Genomic DNA, 14,985 nt, shown 5'->3' with positions numbered 1-14,985 from the left:
TATATATATATATATATATATATATACATATATATATATATATATATATGTATATACACACACATATATATATATAGGTATATACATATATATATGTATATATATATATATATATATATATATATATATATATATATATATATATATATATATATATATATATATATATACATATATATATATACGTGTGTGTATATACATATATATATATACGTGTGTGTATATACACATATTTATATATATGTGTGTGTATATACATATATATATATATATATATATATATATATATATATATATATATATATATATATATATATATATATATATACACACGAACACACACATATATGCGCATTAGTAGGGTTGCAACATTTGAGTAGATACTTGATAAGACTGGTTTCAGACACTTATTTTTAAGCTGTCACAAACAAGTATTACGGAGAGTGGAACAAACTCTGAGTGGTTAAAACCTCAGTTTTTACATATTCATACCACTGGTATGAAATGTGTACTTTCCCTTCATGTGCTTTACCCTCATAGTCTCTCATCTCTTTATTTCTGTTGATACAGATTTTGCTGAGTTTTGGATTTCTTCTCACCAGTCTTGAAAAACAAAGTAAAAAATATAGTATTTTTACATGTCAATATTAATATTGTCACTGTTTTAAGAATATTCTGCAGCTGAATGCGGATCACAGTAAAATATACTGGGATATGGTCATAAGTTGAGGTTGTTGTTAGTTGTTAATGCATTCATTATTTTTAATACAATGAAACACTGAGCTGTCCTCACCACTGACACTTTGGAAAGTTTACAAGGACTTGACTCATAGAAATCAAACCATACCTGATTTAAAGTGGGCTGATCTCCCTTCTGCTAATCTCTGGTAGATTTCGCAAAGATTAATATCCAATATTGATTGAGGATGATAGGCACGAGCCCCTGGATAGTACTGAGACACTGACTGATACACTGAGGAGGAATGGCATCAACATGAACTTTAAATCATTGAGATAACTAAGAGCCTGAGTGTCACTAACACATAAGCAGACAGAACAATCGGAGGCAGAGATTATAAACAGGAGGTAAGTGGAGTTTGATTGCAGGTGTTTCAGAAAGCAGAGTGCAGGAAACATGTGAAGGCCACAGCTTGAGCGCGAGACAAACAGCGTTGTTAAACATTTTTTTAACATGTTTTTAACATGTTCAACATCTGTGCATGCTTCGCAATGATCGAAACAGACTTTTCTTTGTAGGTTACATTCAAATGTTTTATTTGTGAATATATTGTTGGGGAAAACTAGTTTCCTGTTTGGCACTGGGAGAGAAGAAAGAGAAACAGATGCTCCCGAAGGACTTGGTTTAGAAAGAAGCTTTAGGTAAGCTGCACATTTGCATGGTTCAAATTAAAGTGTTTTTAGTGTGGGAAAATGGTTGATGTACTGAGCTACATCACACACTGAGGTTTCTGTGGTTATTTTACAGCAGAGTGCCAGAAATATCAATCGGATGATCTAATGTAACTGTGGTTTAACAGCAACATCACAGCAGTTTGAGACTGCAGGTGGAACAAATACCTGCAGCCTTCAGACGACTGCAGAGAACTGCAACTATCAAGGCTTCACTTTAGCTTTCTAACTGTTGTGGATTACAGAACTGGTAAGAATAACTAATTAATTTTATTCCATCTGCCTCACAGTTAAATAAATCTTCAAATATTGGCTTCATTTGTCATGGTCATGCATATTACAAAACTCTACAGATAATTTGTCCATGTATACATTTAGGAAAAATATGAAACACGCTGTGTAAAAAAAACAATTAAAAAATTTCTGAATTCTAGATATATGAGAACAGTTTATGAATACATATCAGTATTTTGTGTTCAGCAGTTCCTGCAGGTCGTAGCTGCAGGTGTTTTCATAAATTTTTGCAGTAATGAAATAAACTGTCTGTCCGTAACTTTCAGAGATGAACACAGTTTGAAACATAATCCTTTATTTCATCTAGATTTAGGTGTTCAACTCACTCTAATGCTGCACATACATATTTCTCATTTAATTTAGGTGCCAAAGTAAACTTTATTTTTGAATTGCTTTGTGTCTGTTTAGACACTGCTGCTGTTCTACATACACAAATCCAAAATTATTATATTTTACTCCTAAATAAAATGATCCACAAAGTATTTACAATGTCTTTACTTTAAAATACTATGGAGGAGGAGGCATTTCAAGGGGAATAAACAGTGTGAAGTGTTTGGGTAGATTTAACTTTTTTGTCACTGATGATTCATTTTACACAGAACACATTTTGAGTCTCAGCCATGTGGACACAACAGAGAAACTTCTTCTATTTGGCCATCGGTGAGATGAACGTTATATCACTTAATTATTTTCTTTCTTTGCTATACTAACGATGGGCGTAACTTTGTGCTGAACATTGGGGGGGTCAAGATCTCTGTCTAAATAAATAACTAAATCTGTAAATTCCCAGATGATTAAACATGCAACTATGTTGTGGGTATTAACTGAAATGAGTAAAGAAAATCAACAGCCTATTTAGGCAAGATAATTCATAATTTTATTAGGGTGGTTATATTGGCTGGGTCTGATTTCGGGGGGATCATAACCCCCCAAGCCCCCTGGAAATTACACCCCTAATACTAACAGAGTTTGTCAGAGGACTCCGGCAATCAGTGTTCAGTTCCTTAAAGGTTTTCTGTTCTGTCATTTAATTCTTTTCTTAATTTGGTATGCTGTGTTCAGTTCAAGTTTTTATTGTATCCAGACAGGAAGAGCTTATCATTTCAGAATAATGAATTCTAATTTCTTTTCTACAGTCACTTCTTTGTCTGCATCTTCAGCTGTCGAAGGTCAGTCATGTTTGTTAAACTGAGTTTCACATGCAAAAGTTTTCTTTAAATAGTCTCATATATTGAAATTAAACTGTGCGTGGATGAGGGTGTTCCCCAAAACACCAGACTGATAAATGAAATTACATTATATGATTTTTCCCCCTCTTCTATTTGGCTTTATGTTTATCTATTATTTTGATTAATTCTCAGTTTTTATTTATCCGTCTTTTATTATTTTTCTTTAATAATTAAATAAATTGTTTTAAACATGGAGCAGCTCTTGTGACTGTCTAGAGCTGGGAACAAGAAGCAGAGTAGCACAATTACATACCTCTCTGCAGCTTCTGTCCTCCGGTTATCTCCCAAATCCTCCCAAAACCTTGGAGACTGTCTGCTTGCAAAAGAGTCTTTAATGCACCTTGAAGGTGTTTATATGTAAATAGTGTTTATATATAAATATATATAAACACATACATTGAATATTTTACAAACAAACAAAATTTGTTTTGATAGGTACAATATTTTATAACTTATTGAAAGCATAGGACAGCACTGACTTAATTAGATGCAGAATTAAATTAAAAAGGATAAAGCAAAAAAGAAAAAAAAAGAAATACATAAATGAAATTTAAAAAAAAGCACATTTCAAATTAATTATTAAATTCATTAATTTATTGGATGTAATTGACTTTGAAAATGAAAAATCACATTATTATAAAAAAGTAATTAGAATTCAGTAAAAGGACTAGATGTTAAAGTCCCTGATAATGCATTGCTTTGGTTGGAGAGACTCTTGAGGGATGGCTGTTATGAAGAAAGGCAGCCCAGAAACTTTACCAGCAGCACACATCGTTGTGTGCCTGAACTTTCAGTCTTTTACCCAGGCTAATCTGCCATTTTCCTTCCTTGGTTAGGTTTAGGGATTAGAGGTCTAGCTTATCATATTAAAATTTGGGACACATCGTCAGTAGTGGACCTTGGATTCATCGGGTGTTTTGACCATTATCACTAGACACCCTCATCCAAGGAGGCCCTGCCAGGTTTGATCAGGCCCGTGAGTGTGTCAATGGTTTATGTTAAAATTGTTATTTCTCTTCTTCTTTCTTCTGTTTAGTTTCCTTCTATCCATTCACTGCAACTGAGAAATATTTATGGAGCCTAACTTCGTCAAAGGGATAGAAAAGGTGATAGAGAGAAGTAAGACAAAAGGGACAAGATAGGAGAGAGAGCAGAGAGGAGAGCCGGAAGTGGGCGCCCGATCTGGCTTCCCATACCTCCCCGCCGGATCGGGCTGTACGCTCTACCTCCCCACTGCATCCCACAAAAGGGGAGAAGAGCAGAATATTTTCTTTTCTCTCGCGGTTAGCTGACTGCTTTAGCTGCCCAAGTGATGTCAGCCCTTTTTAACCAGAGTAGCTTAAATAAAATAAAATAAGAAACAGAGTGTAATCTGCTCTTTCTTTTGTCAGATGCTCAGATAAGATTAGTTAATCCTGGGTCAGCTCGTTGCTTCGGAAGAGTTGAAATCTCCTACAACAACAGATGGGGAACAGTCTGTGATGATGGCTGGGACATCAATGATGCTGAGGTGGTCTGCAGTCAGTTAGGCTGTGGACCGGCACTGGAGGCCCCCCGATCAGCTCAGTTTGGTGAAGGAACAGGACAAATCTGGCTGGATGATGTGTCCTGTTCAGGAAGTGAAAGTTCTCTAACTGAGTGTCAGCACAGAGGATTTGGTTCACACGACTGTGGACATCATCAGGATGCTGGTGTCATCTGTGAGATAGGTGAGATGCTTTTTGTCTCATACACAGTATTCAGTAACAAAATGGTCCATGCAGCTGTAATCAGGACAGAAATCTGTATGTTAACTATTATAATGTATACAGTGTCACTGTTTAGCTTCACTTCCTGTTCTTTTCCCTCCTTTGTGTTCATCTTTGTTCATTTTCGTCTATAGAAGCATGCATCTCATTCCCAATCACTGTCTGTGTGTTTATACTTTATTCTCCCCAAAGGGAAGGAGTTTGTAATTGTTTCTCTGTCTGTTTGTTAGCAGTCAGCATCCACAGTTTACAAGACTTTTTTTTTTTTTTTTTTTTAAATTTTGTATGATGGTTGATACCAATGACAGCTGATTTCATTTTTGTAAAAATCAGGTCGAGGTCACACCCAATGTGAAAATCAGTAAAAACTTTATATTACCTACATTTTTCGTCATGTCTTCAAACTTCACACCAATACACTGGGCCTTTGGGATCATGAGTATCTAGGTTAGCTAAGCACTTGATCTTGACCTTCACTGTTCAAGTCCAAGGTCAAAGTTGACCTAGAAAAAAAAATGTCCAACAACCACATCAAGTAATATATCATATGAAAAGACCTGAATAGAGCTGTTACGGCATCCTTGAGATGCCATAACTGGCTGACATCATCATAAAGGCAGGCTGATATCAACAAGGTGTGATAAAAATGTTTCGGTACAGCACTTGTCCATCAGGGGAGATATGCTCAGATTTTTGCAACAGCCAATGAAGACTCACTTTTGGGGTTTGTTCTGTCTCAGTGTCTTACATTTGGATGCTCAGTTGACGTAGTTGACAGCGTTTGGATGTTGTCATTTGTTTACCTTCAAATTACTGAGTCAAGGTCATGTGGAAACTATCATTGTTTATCATCATTATTTCATCATCCTCTTGATTTATTAAAAGCATGCTTTTTACTTATTCTACTATTAGATAAGTTGAAGAAGGTAAAAACAGATTTAATAACTGCAGACTCCATTGCTTGAAAGGTTCACCAGAAAAAAAAATCTCAGAAATGTAGAACAAAAAAAAGAAAAGAAAAAAAGATGTATTCTCACCACTATTAAAGTATGATTCCTGATAAAAGCTCATAATAAAATTTAAAAAAAAAAAAAGAAAAAAAGAAAAAAAAAGTGTAGTGTAGACCTTACTCTGCAATGTAATGGTGCCAAAATATGAGCTAAATGACTTGCAAACAGACTTAGATATGGCCAAATAAATATGCTATTCTGTCTAAACATTTTAAGCAATTAAAATATGAAAATTAAAATTTAGTTTTTGTAGCTTTACATTTTTCTCATCTAGAAAACTCTGCTCTGCTCCAGAGTCAATGAGAGCTTGCTGGCAGCAAGGGAAGAGAGAAGATAGCAACGTAACTTGTAATTCAGTCACTACCTGCAACAGGGTGCTCTGCTCCTTGGTTATATGCTGAAGCATCTCCTCGTGCCGCTCCAGCAGGTCCGCCTGCAGTGATAATTCCCGCAGCACTGGGGTCGAGTCTGCTGGGTCCATTATGTAGCTGGATTGTTCTGTCACAGTGGGTGGTTAGTAATCGAACCCAAGCAAAGGACTCTTTGCGAAAGAAAACACAGAGTTTATTTACAGTGAAAGGTAAAGGTAAATATACACAGCTCTCCGACACTTTGGCTTCACGATAAGACTTTCACAGGTCCTCCTCACAGTGTGATAGTCCGTAGCAATGAAAAAACACACCGATGACCCGTGCTCAATTCTGTGAACCCTATTTATACTCCGTACTCGTGCTCCAATTTGTGACTCCACTCTTGTTCTCCGATATGTGATCCGCTCCAGTGACTCGACACTCTCCGCTCCCAACTCCTGACAACACACAAGCACACAGACATGTTAGCAAGAATATCCACAATTAGTGAGGTTTCTAACACTACGAATCACGGCTGTACTGATGAAGATTAACTCAACAATCCAGCGTTGACTGGAGCTCGGTCGCACTGCCAAATAGGTGGCTCAGAAGACTGTAATCAGAGCGGCTGATGAGTAGCAGGTGTGGCTACCTCCAGCGCCGGAACACTTCTGGCCCTCTGACCACCTGGTGGTGGTCAGAGGGCCTGGTGGCGCCAGTATCCGGCAGCCTCGCCTCTGTCAGGTGCGCCCCAGGGTGGCTGTGGCTACAATGTAGCTTGCCATCACCAGTGTGTGAATGTGTGTGTGAATGGGTGGATGACTGGATATGTAAAGCGCTTTGGGGTCCTTAGGGACTAGTAAAGCGCTATATAAATACAGGCCATTTACCATTTACCATTTCTGGGTTGAGAGGTTGCAGGACAAAACATCCGGGAGCGAGAGTGTAACCAAAATCACAGAGACAAAGAAAAGAGGGAGACACAAACAAAACGCACATGGAAACAATGGGCAGGTCAGCTGGAGGACTGCCGGACCTTGACAATTAGGTATACCATCTGATAGTATTAAGATTTAACAATTTAGCTTTCATAAGAGATTGATTCGCAGCTCAATATGTAGAGTGAGCAAATGAATGATTATAATGATGAATTTATTACACACTAAATAACACTCACAAACCAAAATCAAAACACAAACTAAGTGAAAAAACACATTTTATTTATATTAACTGGTAGTCACAACAATGCCCACCTATACAGGAGTTTTCCTTTTGTGTCTGACTGGAGTCTGACCTGAGTGAGCTTTATTAGATCATTTTTAAGGAGAATTTAGTTCCAAACAAAGGTGGGATTAAGTGTAAATAAAAACAGAATGCAATGATTTGCAAATCTCATAAACATAGAAACACATCACGTGTTTACACTGAGACCATTTTAATAAAAAAATATTCACTCAATTTGAATTTGATGATAACAACAGATCTCAAAAACATGGACAGAGTCATGTTTACTACTGTGTAGCAGCCACATTTATTTTAACTACAGTCCATAAAAATCGAGTAGACCAGCTGCTGGACTTATGGGAAACGGAGGATTTAAGCTACTAAACAGTCCCGAAATTCCCAACAACAGTCCTGTTTATCATGCTTTATTACTTGATGTGTCAAAAAGGTCCGGACTGACAGGCCAATTCATCACCAGAAATCTTCTGCTACGAAGCCATGTTCTAATACAGGGAGTGCAGAATTATTAGGCAAATGAGTATTTTGTCCACATCATCCTCTTCATGCATGTTGTCTTACTCCAAGCTGTATAGGCTCGAAAGCCTACTACCAATTAAGCATATTAGGTGATGTGCATCTCTGTAATGAGAAGGGGTGTGGTCTAATGACATCAACACCCTATATCAGGTGTGCATAATTATTAGGCAACGTCCTTTCCTTTGGCAAAATGGGTCAAAAGAAGGACTTGACAGGCTCAGAAAAGTAAAAAATAGTGAGATATCTTGCAGAGGGATGCAGCAGTCTCAAAATTGCAATGCTTCTGAAGCGTGATCATCGAACAATCAAGCGTTTCATTCAAAATAGTCAACAGGGTCGCAAGAAGTGTGTGGAAAAACCAAGGCGCAAAATAACTGCCCATGAACTGAGAAAAGTCAAGCGTGCAGCTGCCAAGATGCCACTTGCCACCAGTTTGGCCATATTTCAGAGCTGCAACATCACTGGAGTGCCCAAAAGCACAAGGTGTGCAATACTCAGAGACGTGGCCAAGGTAAGAAAGGCTGAAAGACGACCACCACTGAACAAGACACACAAGCTGAAACGTCAAGACTGGGCCAAGAAATATCTCAAGACTGGTTTTTCTAAGGTTTTATGGACTGATGAAATGAGAGTGAGTCTTGATGGGCCAGATGGATGGGCCCGTGGCTGGATTGGTAAAGGGCAGAGAGCTCCAGTCCGACTCAGACGCCAGCAAGGTGGAGGTGGAGTACTGGTTTGGGCTGGTATCATCAAAGATGAGCTTGTGGAGCCTTTTCGGGTTGAGGATGGAGTCAAGCTCAACTCCCAGTCCTACTGCCAGTTTCTGGAAGCCACCTTCTTCAAGCAGTGGTACAGGAAGAAGTCTGCATCCTTCAAGAAAAACATGATTTTCATGCAGGACAATGCTCCATCACACACGTCCAAGTACTCCACAGCGTGGCTGGCAAGAAAGGGTATAAAAGAAGAAAAACTAATGACATGGCCACCTTGTTCACCTGATCTGAACCCCATTGAGAACCTGTGGTCCATCATCAAATGTGAGATTTACAAGGAGGGAAAACAGTACACCTCTCTGAACAGTGTCTGGGAGGCTGTGGTTGCTGCTGCACGCAATGTTGATGGTGAACAGATCAAAACACTGACAGAATCCATGGATGGCAGGCTTTTGAGTGTCCTTGCAAAGAAAGGTGGCTATATTGGTCGCTGATTTGTTTTTGTTTTGTTTTTGAATGTCAGAAATGTATATTTGTGAATGTGGAGATGTTATATTGGTTTCACTAGTAAAAATAAATAATTGAAATGGGTATATATGTCCAAAGACATGCAGCTTGTGGGGATAGGTTAATTGGATAATACAAATTGCCACTAGGTGTGAATGTGCGAGTGAATCTGAGTGTGAATGGTTGTCTGTCCCTATGTGTTGGCCCTGCGACAGACTGGCGACCTGTCCAGGGTGTACCCCGCCTCTCGCCTAGACAACAGAACTCAACATTTGTACGTCATATAACTGTGACTACACAACTGTTTGACTATCCAAAGATTTACCAATCTAAATGTAGGTAATTCATTAGTGACTGCTGTTCAGTCTGATGATGATGATGCAACGTGGCCACCATATTGGTCAGATGGAGCCACGCCTCCTAAACCATGTGTGTCTGGAGTGTGTGATGTAGTAAGGTTGTGGCTGGGTGGGGTGACTTTTACATGCCATTCAGTGGAAGCCCATTGTTTCATAATCTGTTCATGTTAACATGGATGGTTTATGAGAAGGTTTTTCCACGTAATCTTTTTTCAGACATTTAAAGCAGTTGAAACAATTGATATTCTGATGATGCCTGATCGCTTTCCACAGATTCAAGAACTCCAATCCTGAGATATGTTTTCCTGCCACTGATTCTGCTTTTGGAGAACATTGCCCTTCATTTCTACTATAAGGTACATCAGAGTAAATAAAAGCATGTATGAAACTGAGTAGTAGCTGAGAAATGTAGGAACAGTAACATGCATTGTGTATCGTCTCTCCAGGTCATCAAAAAGCAGAAATCAGACAAAAAGGAGAACGATGAGACGGATGTTTCCAGAGCTGAAGAAGTGGAGGCCGAGGAGGAAGCAGTCCAAGAGATAGAATAGAATCATAGAAACAAACACACAAGTCTAAACTTTTGTTGGAATTTAGATTAAAGTTGTTTAAATACTGTTTAATTATATTTATGTTTTAAATGTCTGACACATTACTGCAGCGGCTCTATTTAACCTGCCTTTCCTCTCCAGTATAAACTCTTAATAGCGTGACTGTGACTTAAGTTTGAAAATAATCCTTCCTCCTCATCATCCAATAAACCTGACACAGGACCTGAGAGACGCAATTGACTCTGCAGTTGATCCATCTACTGTTTGATCAGATGAAGTGGTCCCAGTGGAAGAGTGTCATGGTCTTGGGTCATGGACTCAGAGGTTTGAGTTTTAGGACTTAGAATTCTTGTTTATGTTTACTTTTATTTTTCTTTGTTTCTCCTCCAGTATTTTAAAAAGTACAGATTACCTCTTCTTCTCGGAATTTTTGGTATTTTCCTTTTGAATTTATGGACTTTGATTTGTAGACCTTCAGCCACTTGGAATAAAGCTAGTTTTCAGTTTAATCTGTTGCCTGTTTCTGCTCATGTATTTGGGTTATTTTCCATGCAAAGTATGAGAGTGGGAAGCTGTCAAGAAGCACTTCTTAAGGAAGGGAAACAGGGAGGAAATGCTGCCAAATTACACAAGAACTGGACTGAGAATCAGAGACAACTGATGTTGGGGTTAGGGTATATTGCAACAATATATTGGAAGAGAACAGTGTGGTGGCCCACCAGAGGGCTCCACTCACACCCAGGTCGGGAGGAGGGGTTCTGCTGGTTTTTGGCGCAATGTGTCCAGTTGTAGTTTGGAGATGAATAAAGTCAGAATGGAGAGTTACAGCTCCTGTGTTGCCTGTACCATATCTCCACAACAGAACAAAAGGAAGTAAAAAAAAGTGGTTTGTGCTTTGAATCATTCATCAAGAAGCCTGACGAAGTAAGTTGAAGAAAATTGCCTAAGAGAATTCAGTTTCACATGGAAACATTTCTCCCACTAAAAATGTTACGTCCGGATGAACAGAATCAAACTTCGGAGATTTACTTACCTTGATGACTGAGCATGCATCAAGACATCTTTTGTCGTACTTCCTGTGTTTTCCTGCTGCACTCTGAGCTCTCACTGCTACTGCTGTAAAATGGCAAAGCTGCGACCCCTGCTGTTCATGATCAGCACTGACAACAAGACTGTAGAGAATTTTCATTAGCAGTTTTATTTCCTATTAGTACATTAAATACTTTTTCTTTTATTACCTTGTTAAATAAAGTTTATTAATTTTATGACTGCTCATCACTGCTTTTCCTACCTCACAAAGTTCAGGGTTCACCTGCTGGGCTGGGGTCGTTATTCACTCAGATTTAACTCTGGGTTATTGGCTAGCTTAGCGTTAGCATGCTGTCTGTGCTGAATCTTCCAAAGAGTCAAAGTTGTGTTAGCAGCACAGTGCAGTTGTTTCTGTCCTGGGTCCAGTTTCCACTTTAACATCACGCCCTTGGCCTTTTGTGTAATAAAATATAAATAAAATATAAATGTCCATGTCCACGCTGTAGACTGTGCCATTATTATTCCAAGGAACTGAATTACTGCAAACCAGTTCTCTACGAGAACCATTTCTCTTCAGAAAAGAAGAAAGTAAACATGAGAAGACTGTCAACAGCTGTCCGAGCTGTTTAAGAGTTATACATAGGACCACCAGTGACTTCATGCGAAATCCACACTGACTGCTTCATCAGCCCAGGACTTTTACATTTTTACATGATGTTATGTATAATTTATACCCATTATGCCAAGATTTGGGCAGTGTTGTTGACAAAAGGTGAATTGTATGATTGTTAATTACATAGCTTTTGGACCTTGGGTCAAATATAACTTCAGCAGGTGGAAGAGCATCTGCTACGAAATATTCACATTATCACCAAAGTGTGAACTGTGACAGGAAAATTCAATCATTGCTGTAAAAGAGACACAGGAACAGGGAGAAAATACAAACAGCTCAGAGAAATCCAACAGCTGCTAAATGGTTTGAACCAGTAACCATCTGTGAGGAAACACCACAAACCACTGAACCATCCAGAACAATCCTGTATTTTTTTTCACCCACTGTATTTAAACCAAAATAGAAAAGATGTGTTGTTGCTTTTTGAATCATTTGTAATCATGAAATGAGGGACCTGAACAAATACACAGGGAGTTCTCCCAGCCATAAGCTTCAGGTCAAAATGTTGAACCAGCATAAATATTATGCCACCCATGGTGACTCTTACATTTTATGTTTCAAACACTGGTTACAATGTAACAGATAAAATGCTTATTCAGTAAAAGGACTAGATGTTGCAATGCCTGATAATGCATTGCTTTAAATGGAGAAAATCTTGAGGGATGGCTGTTATGTGGAAAGGCAGCCCAGAAATTTACCAGTGGCACACATCATTATTCCTCAACTTTCGGTCTTTTACCCACGCTAATCTGCCATTTTTTCCCCTTAGTTAGGTTTAGAGATTAGAGGTCTGATCTAGCTTATATTAAAATTTGGGACACATCGTCAGTAGTGAACCTTGGATTCATCGGGTGTTTTGGCCATTATCACTAGACACCCTCATCCATGGAGGCCCTGCCAGGGTTGATCAGGCCCCAGAGTGTGTCACTGGTTTGTGTTAAATTGTTATTTCTCTTCTTCTTTCTTCTGTTTAGTTTTCTACAGTTTTCTTCTATCTATTCACTGCAACTGAGAAACCATACTTACCTCTTTAACATTTATGGAGCCTCATTTCTTCAAAGGGACAGCTGTACGCTCTACCTCCCCACTGCCTCCCAGAAAAGGGAAGAAGAGCAGAGGGGAGAAGAGCGAAAATTTTTCTTTCCTTTTCTTTCATTCCTCCTTTTGGTTTCACTACCATGAGGTTAACCGCACAGTCCCCAGGAGGCCCTGAGACAGCTGTATCAGGCAACCAGCAAAATTTCTAATGTTATGTTTTACCCTTCGACGCCCCTGTTGAGACACGCCCACCACGAGTTGCTCAATCTTAGCTGACTGCCTTAGCTGCCCAAGTGATGTCAGCTCTTTTTAGCTATAACCAGTGACTGGTCCTCTCAGCAGCGTTAGCTAATTCTCTTATAGCCTGCCATTGCGCCTGTCCTCTGATCCCAATCTCTCTAAGCAGTTTTGCTGTTGTACTGGCAACAAAGCCCCTGTGTTGGCAGAGGTATGAAAATGCGCAGGAAAATCTGACGTGCATGGCAAACTTCACCGACGACATTTAGGGAGGAATAAACACACATCAGCCTTCGGCCATTTTGATGAAACGCATACGCCCCCTAGAGCGAGCTAACTTTATTAACAGCCACACAAATGTAAAGCACACATCAAACATAAATGAACCATTTGACTGTCTCCATAATTGAGAGCATTTTCTCTTCTTATGTCAACACCCCCACTTGCTCTCATATTATGATGCTCTTAAGTAAACAACAAACAACAAACAAAAGGTTTCTTCCTCAGTACTGTATACATGTCCATATACCATGTTAATGCCCAAACATAAACTTCTCAAACTTGAACAACTTAACTTTTGTTGCAGGTTTTGTCATTACATCTGCAACCATCTCTTCTGTTGAATCTTTCAAGTATTTTTTCCACATATTGTTTTTGTGACATTTTTTACACAGTTATCACTCTGGTCAAAATCTATACCAATGAAATGTCTCAGTTTACCCAAATCCTTCATTTTGAATTTTTCTGCAAGCATTTTCTTCACAACAGTTAGTTCACTTTCATCACTAGCAGCAATGATCAGGTCATCTACCCATACAATCAGAATCACCTTCTTATTTTCTGTCATTTTTGTGTAAACACAATGGTCAGCGGGATTCTGCACAAAGTTGTTCTCACTCAGATATTCATGCAACAACTTGTTCCAATTTCGGCCTGATTGTTTTAGCCCATAGAGTGACTTTTTCAACTTGCACACTAGTTTTTCATTTGTGTCGGACTTTTCCTCATAGCCCTCAGGTTGTTCCATGAATACCTCACAATCTATTGGTGCATGAAGATAGGCAGCTTTAAAATCCATCTGATGTAAAAGCATGTTTTCTTGTGCTGCCTTTTGCATCAACAGTCTGATACTAGTCAGGTTAGCAGTAGGGGAAAATGTTTCTTCATAATCCACACCTATCCTCTGACTATATCCTTTAGCAACATAACGTGCCTTGTACTTCTCAGATCCATCAACATTGTTTTTGACTGCGTACACCCATCTACTCCCCACTGTCTTCTTACCCTCAGGCAAAGTGGTTAAGGTAAATGTGTGGTGGACCACTGGAGGGCTCCACTCACACCCAGTTCTCAGGAAGTGTTGTTGCTGTGTTTTGGACGGAAAGTGTTCAGTTCTGTGGTGATGAGTAATAAACGAGCAGTGTTTATCGAGAGCTCTCGTGTCGTCTGTGTTTACCTCCACAAATGTGTCATTTTCACTTAGTGATTGCATCTCTTCATCCATTGCACTGACCCATTTCTCTGAGTTAGATGAAGTTATTGCTTCCTTGAATGTTTGGGGAATGTTACACATTGCTCTGTAACAATAATCCATGTTTGTGAGTACTTGATCACAATCCTTCTTATCAGTAACATATTCACTTAAATACCCAGGCCTCTTTCTCACTCTGGAAGGATACCTTGCAGCCTCGCAGTCGAGTTCATTCTCTTGTGACTGGCTGATCATCTCAGACATCTCAGACTGGGATCTGTTCCTGAGTATCTGTGTGTTCTGTACTCACATCAGTCTGTTCTCTGGTCTTGGTGAACCTGTTTGGTGTCTCAAAGTCACCCTCATCATCTGGCACCTTGTCAGTCTGTGTTTGTCTCTCTACTCTTGTTTTAGTCTCAAACTTCACCAGTCTATGCTTCTGTACTTTCCCACTGTCTGGGTAGTAGACCATAGACCATATAAGCTGGACTGTTCTTGTCATATCCAACAAAAATTCCTTTCTCACACCTTGAGTCTAGTTTTCTCTTGTTCTTCCTGTAGGCATAACACACTGACCGAAATGTCTGCATCCTGGAAAGGTTTGG

General features: G+C 39.0%; 1 protein-coding gene across 1 annotated transcript; it reads left to right on the top strand.

The window, feature by feature from the left end:
- The first annotated feature begins 1,547 nt into the window (after positions 1-1,547).
- Positions 1,548-10,441, top strand: LOC145422065 (scavenger receptor cysteine-rich domain-containing protein DMBT1-like). The gene is made up of 6 exons (XM_080293361.1): positions 1,548-1,660; positions 2,304-2,364; positions 2,841-2,873; positions 4,325-4,642; positions 9,655-9,737; positions 9,828-10,441. Exons 2-6 carry the CDS (start codon positions 2,325-2,327, stop codon positions 9,930-9,932), a joined length of 579 nt encoding a protein of 192 aa, XP_080149487.1. The 5' UTR covers positions 1,548-1,660; positions 2,304-2,324; the 3' UTR covers positions 9,933-10,441.
- The last annotated feature ends 4,544 nt before the right edge of the window (positions 10,442-14,985 follow it).

The sequence above is a fragment of the Astatotilapia calliptera genome, chromosome 18 (assembly GCF_964374335.1).
Source record: "Astatotilapia calliptera chromosome 18, fAstCal68.1, whole genome shotgun sequence".
Lineage (NCBI taxonomy): Eukaryota > Metazoa > Chordata > Actinopteri > Cichliformes > Cichlidae > Astatotilapia > Astatotilapia calliptera.
The sequence above is the reverse complement of the archived record's forward strand: the minus strand, read 5'-3'. Positions and strand labels throughout refer to the sequence as shown.

What these genes read in the sequence shown, in the direction of transcription:
- LOC145422065 (XM_080293361.1), top strand. Translation starts at nt 2,325, where the DNA reads ATGTGGACACAACAGAGAAACTTCTTCTATTTGGCCATCG. An exon ending in TGCATCTTCAGCTGTCGAAG is followed by an intron (nt 2,874 to 4,324) that starts GTCAGTCATGTT and finishes TTCTTTTGTCAG; the next exon opens with ATGCTCAGATAAGATTAGTT. An exon ending in TGGTGTCATCTGTGAGATAG is followed by an intron (nt 4,643 to 9,654) that starts GTGAGATGCTTT and finishes CGCTTTCCACAG; the next exon opens with ATTCAAGAACTCCAATCCTG.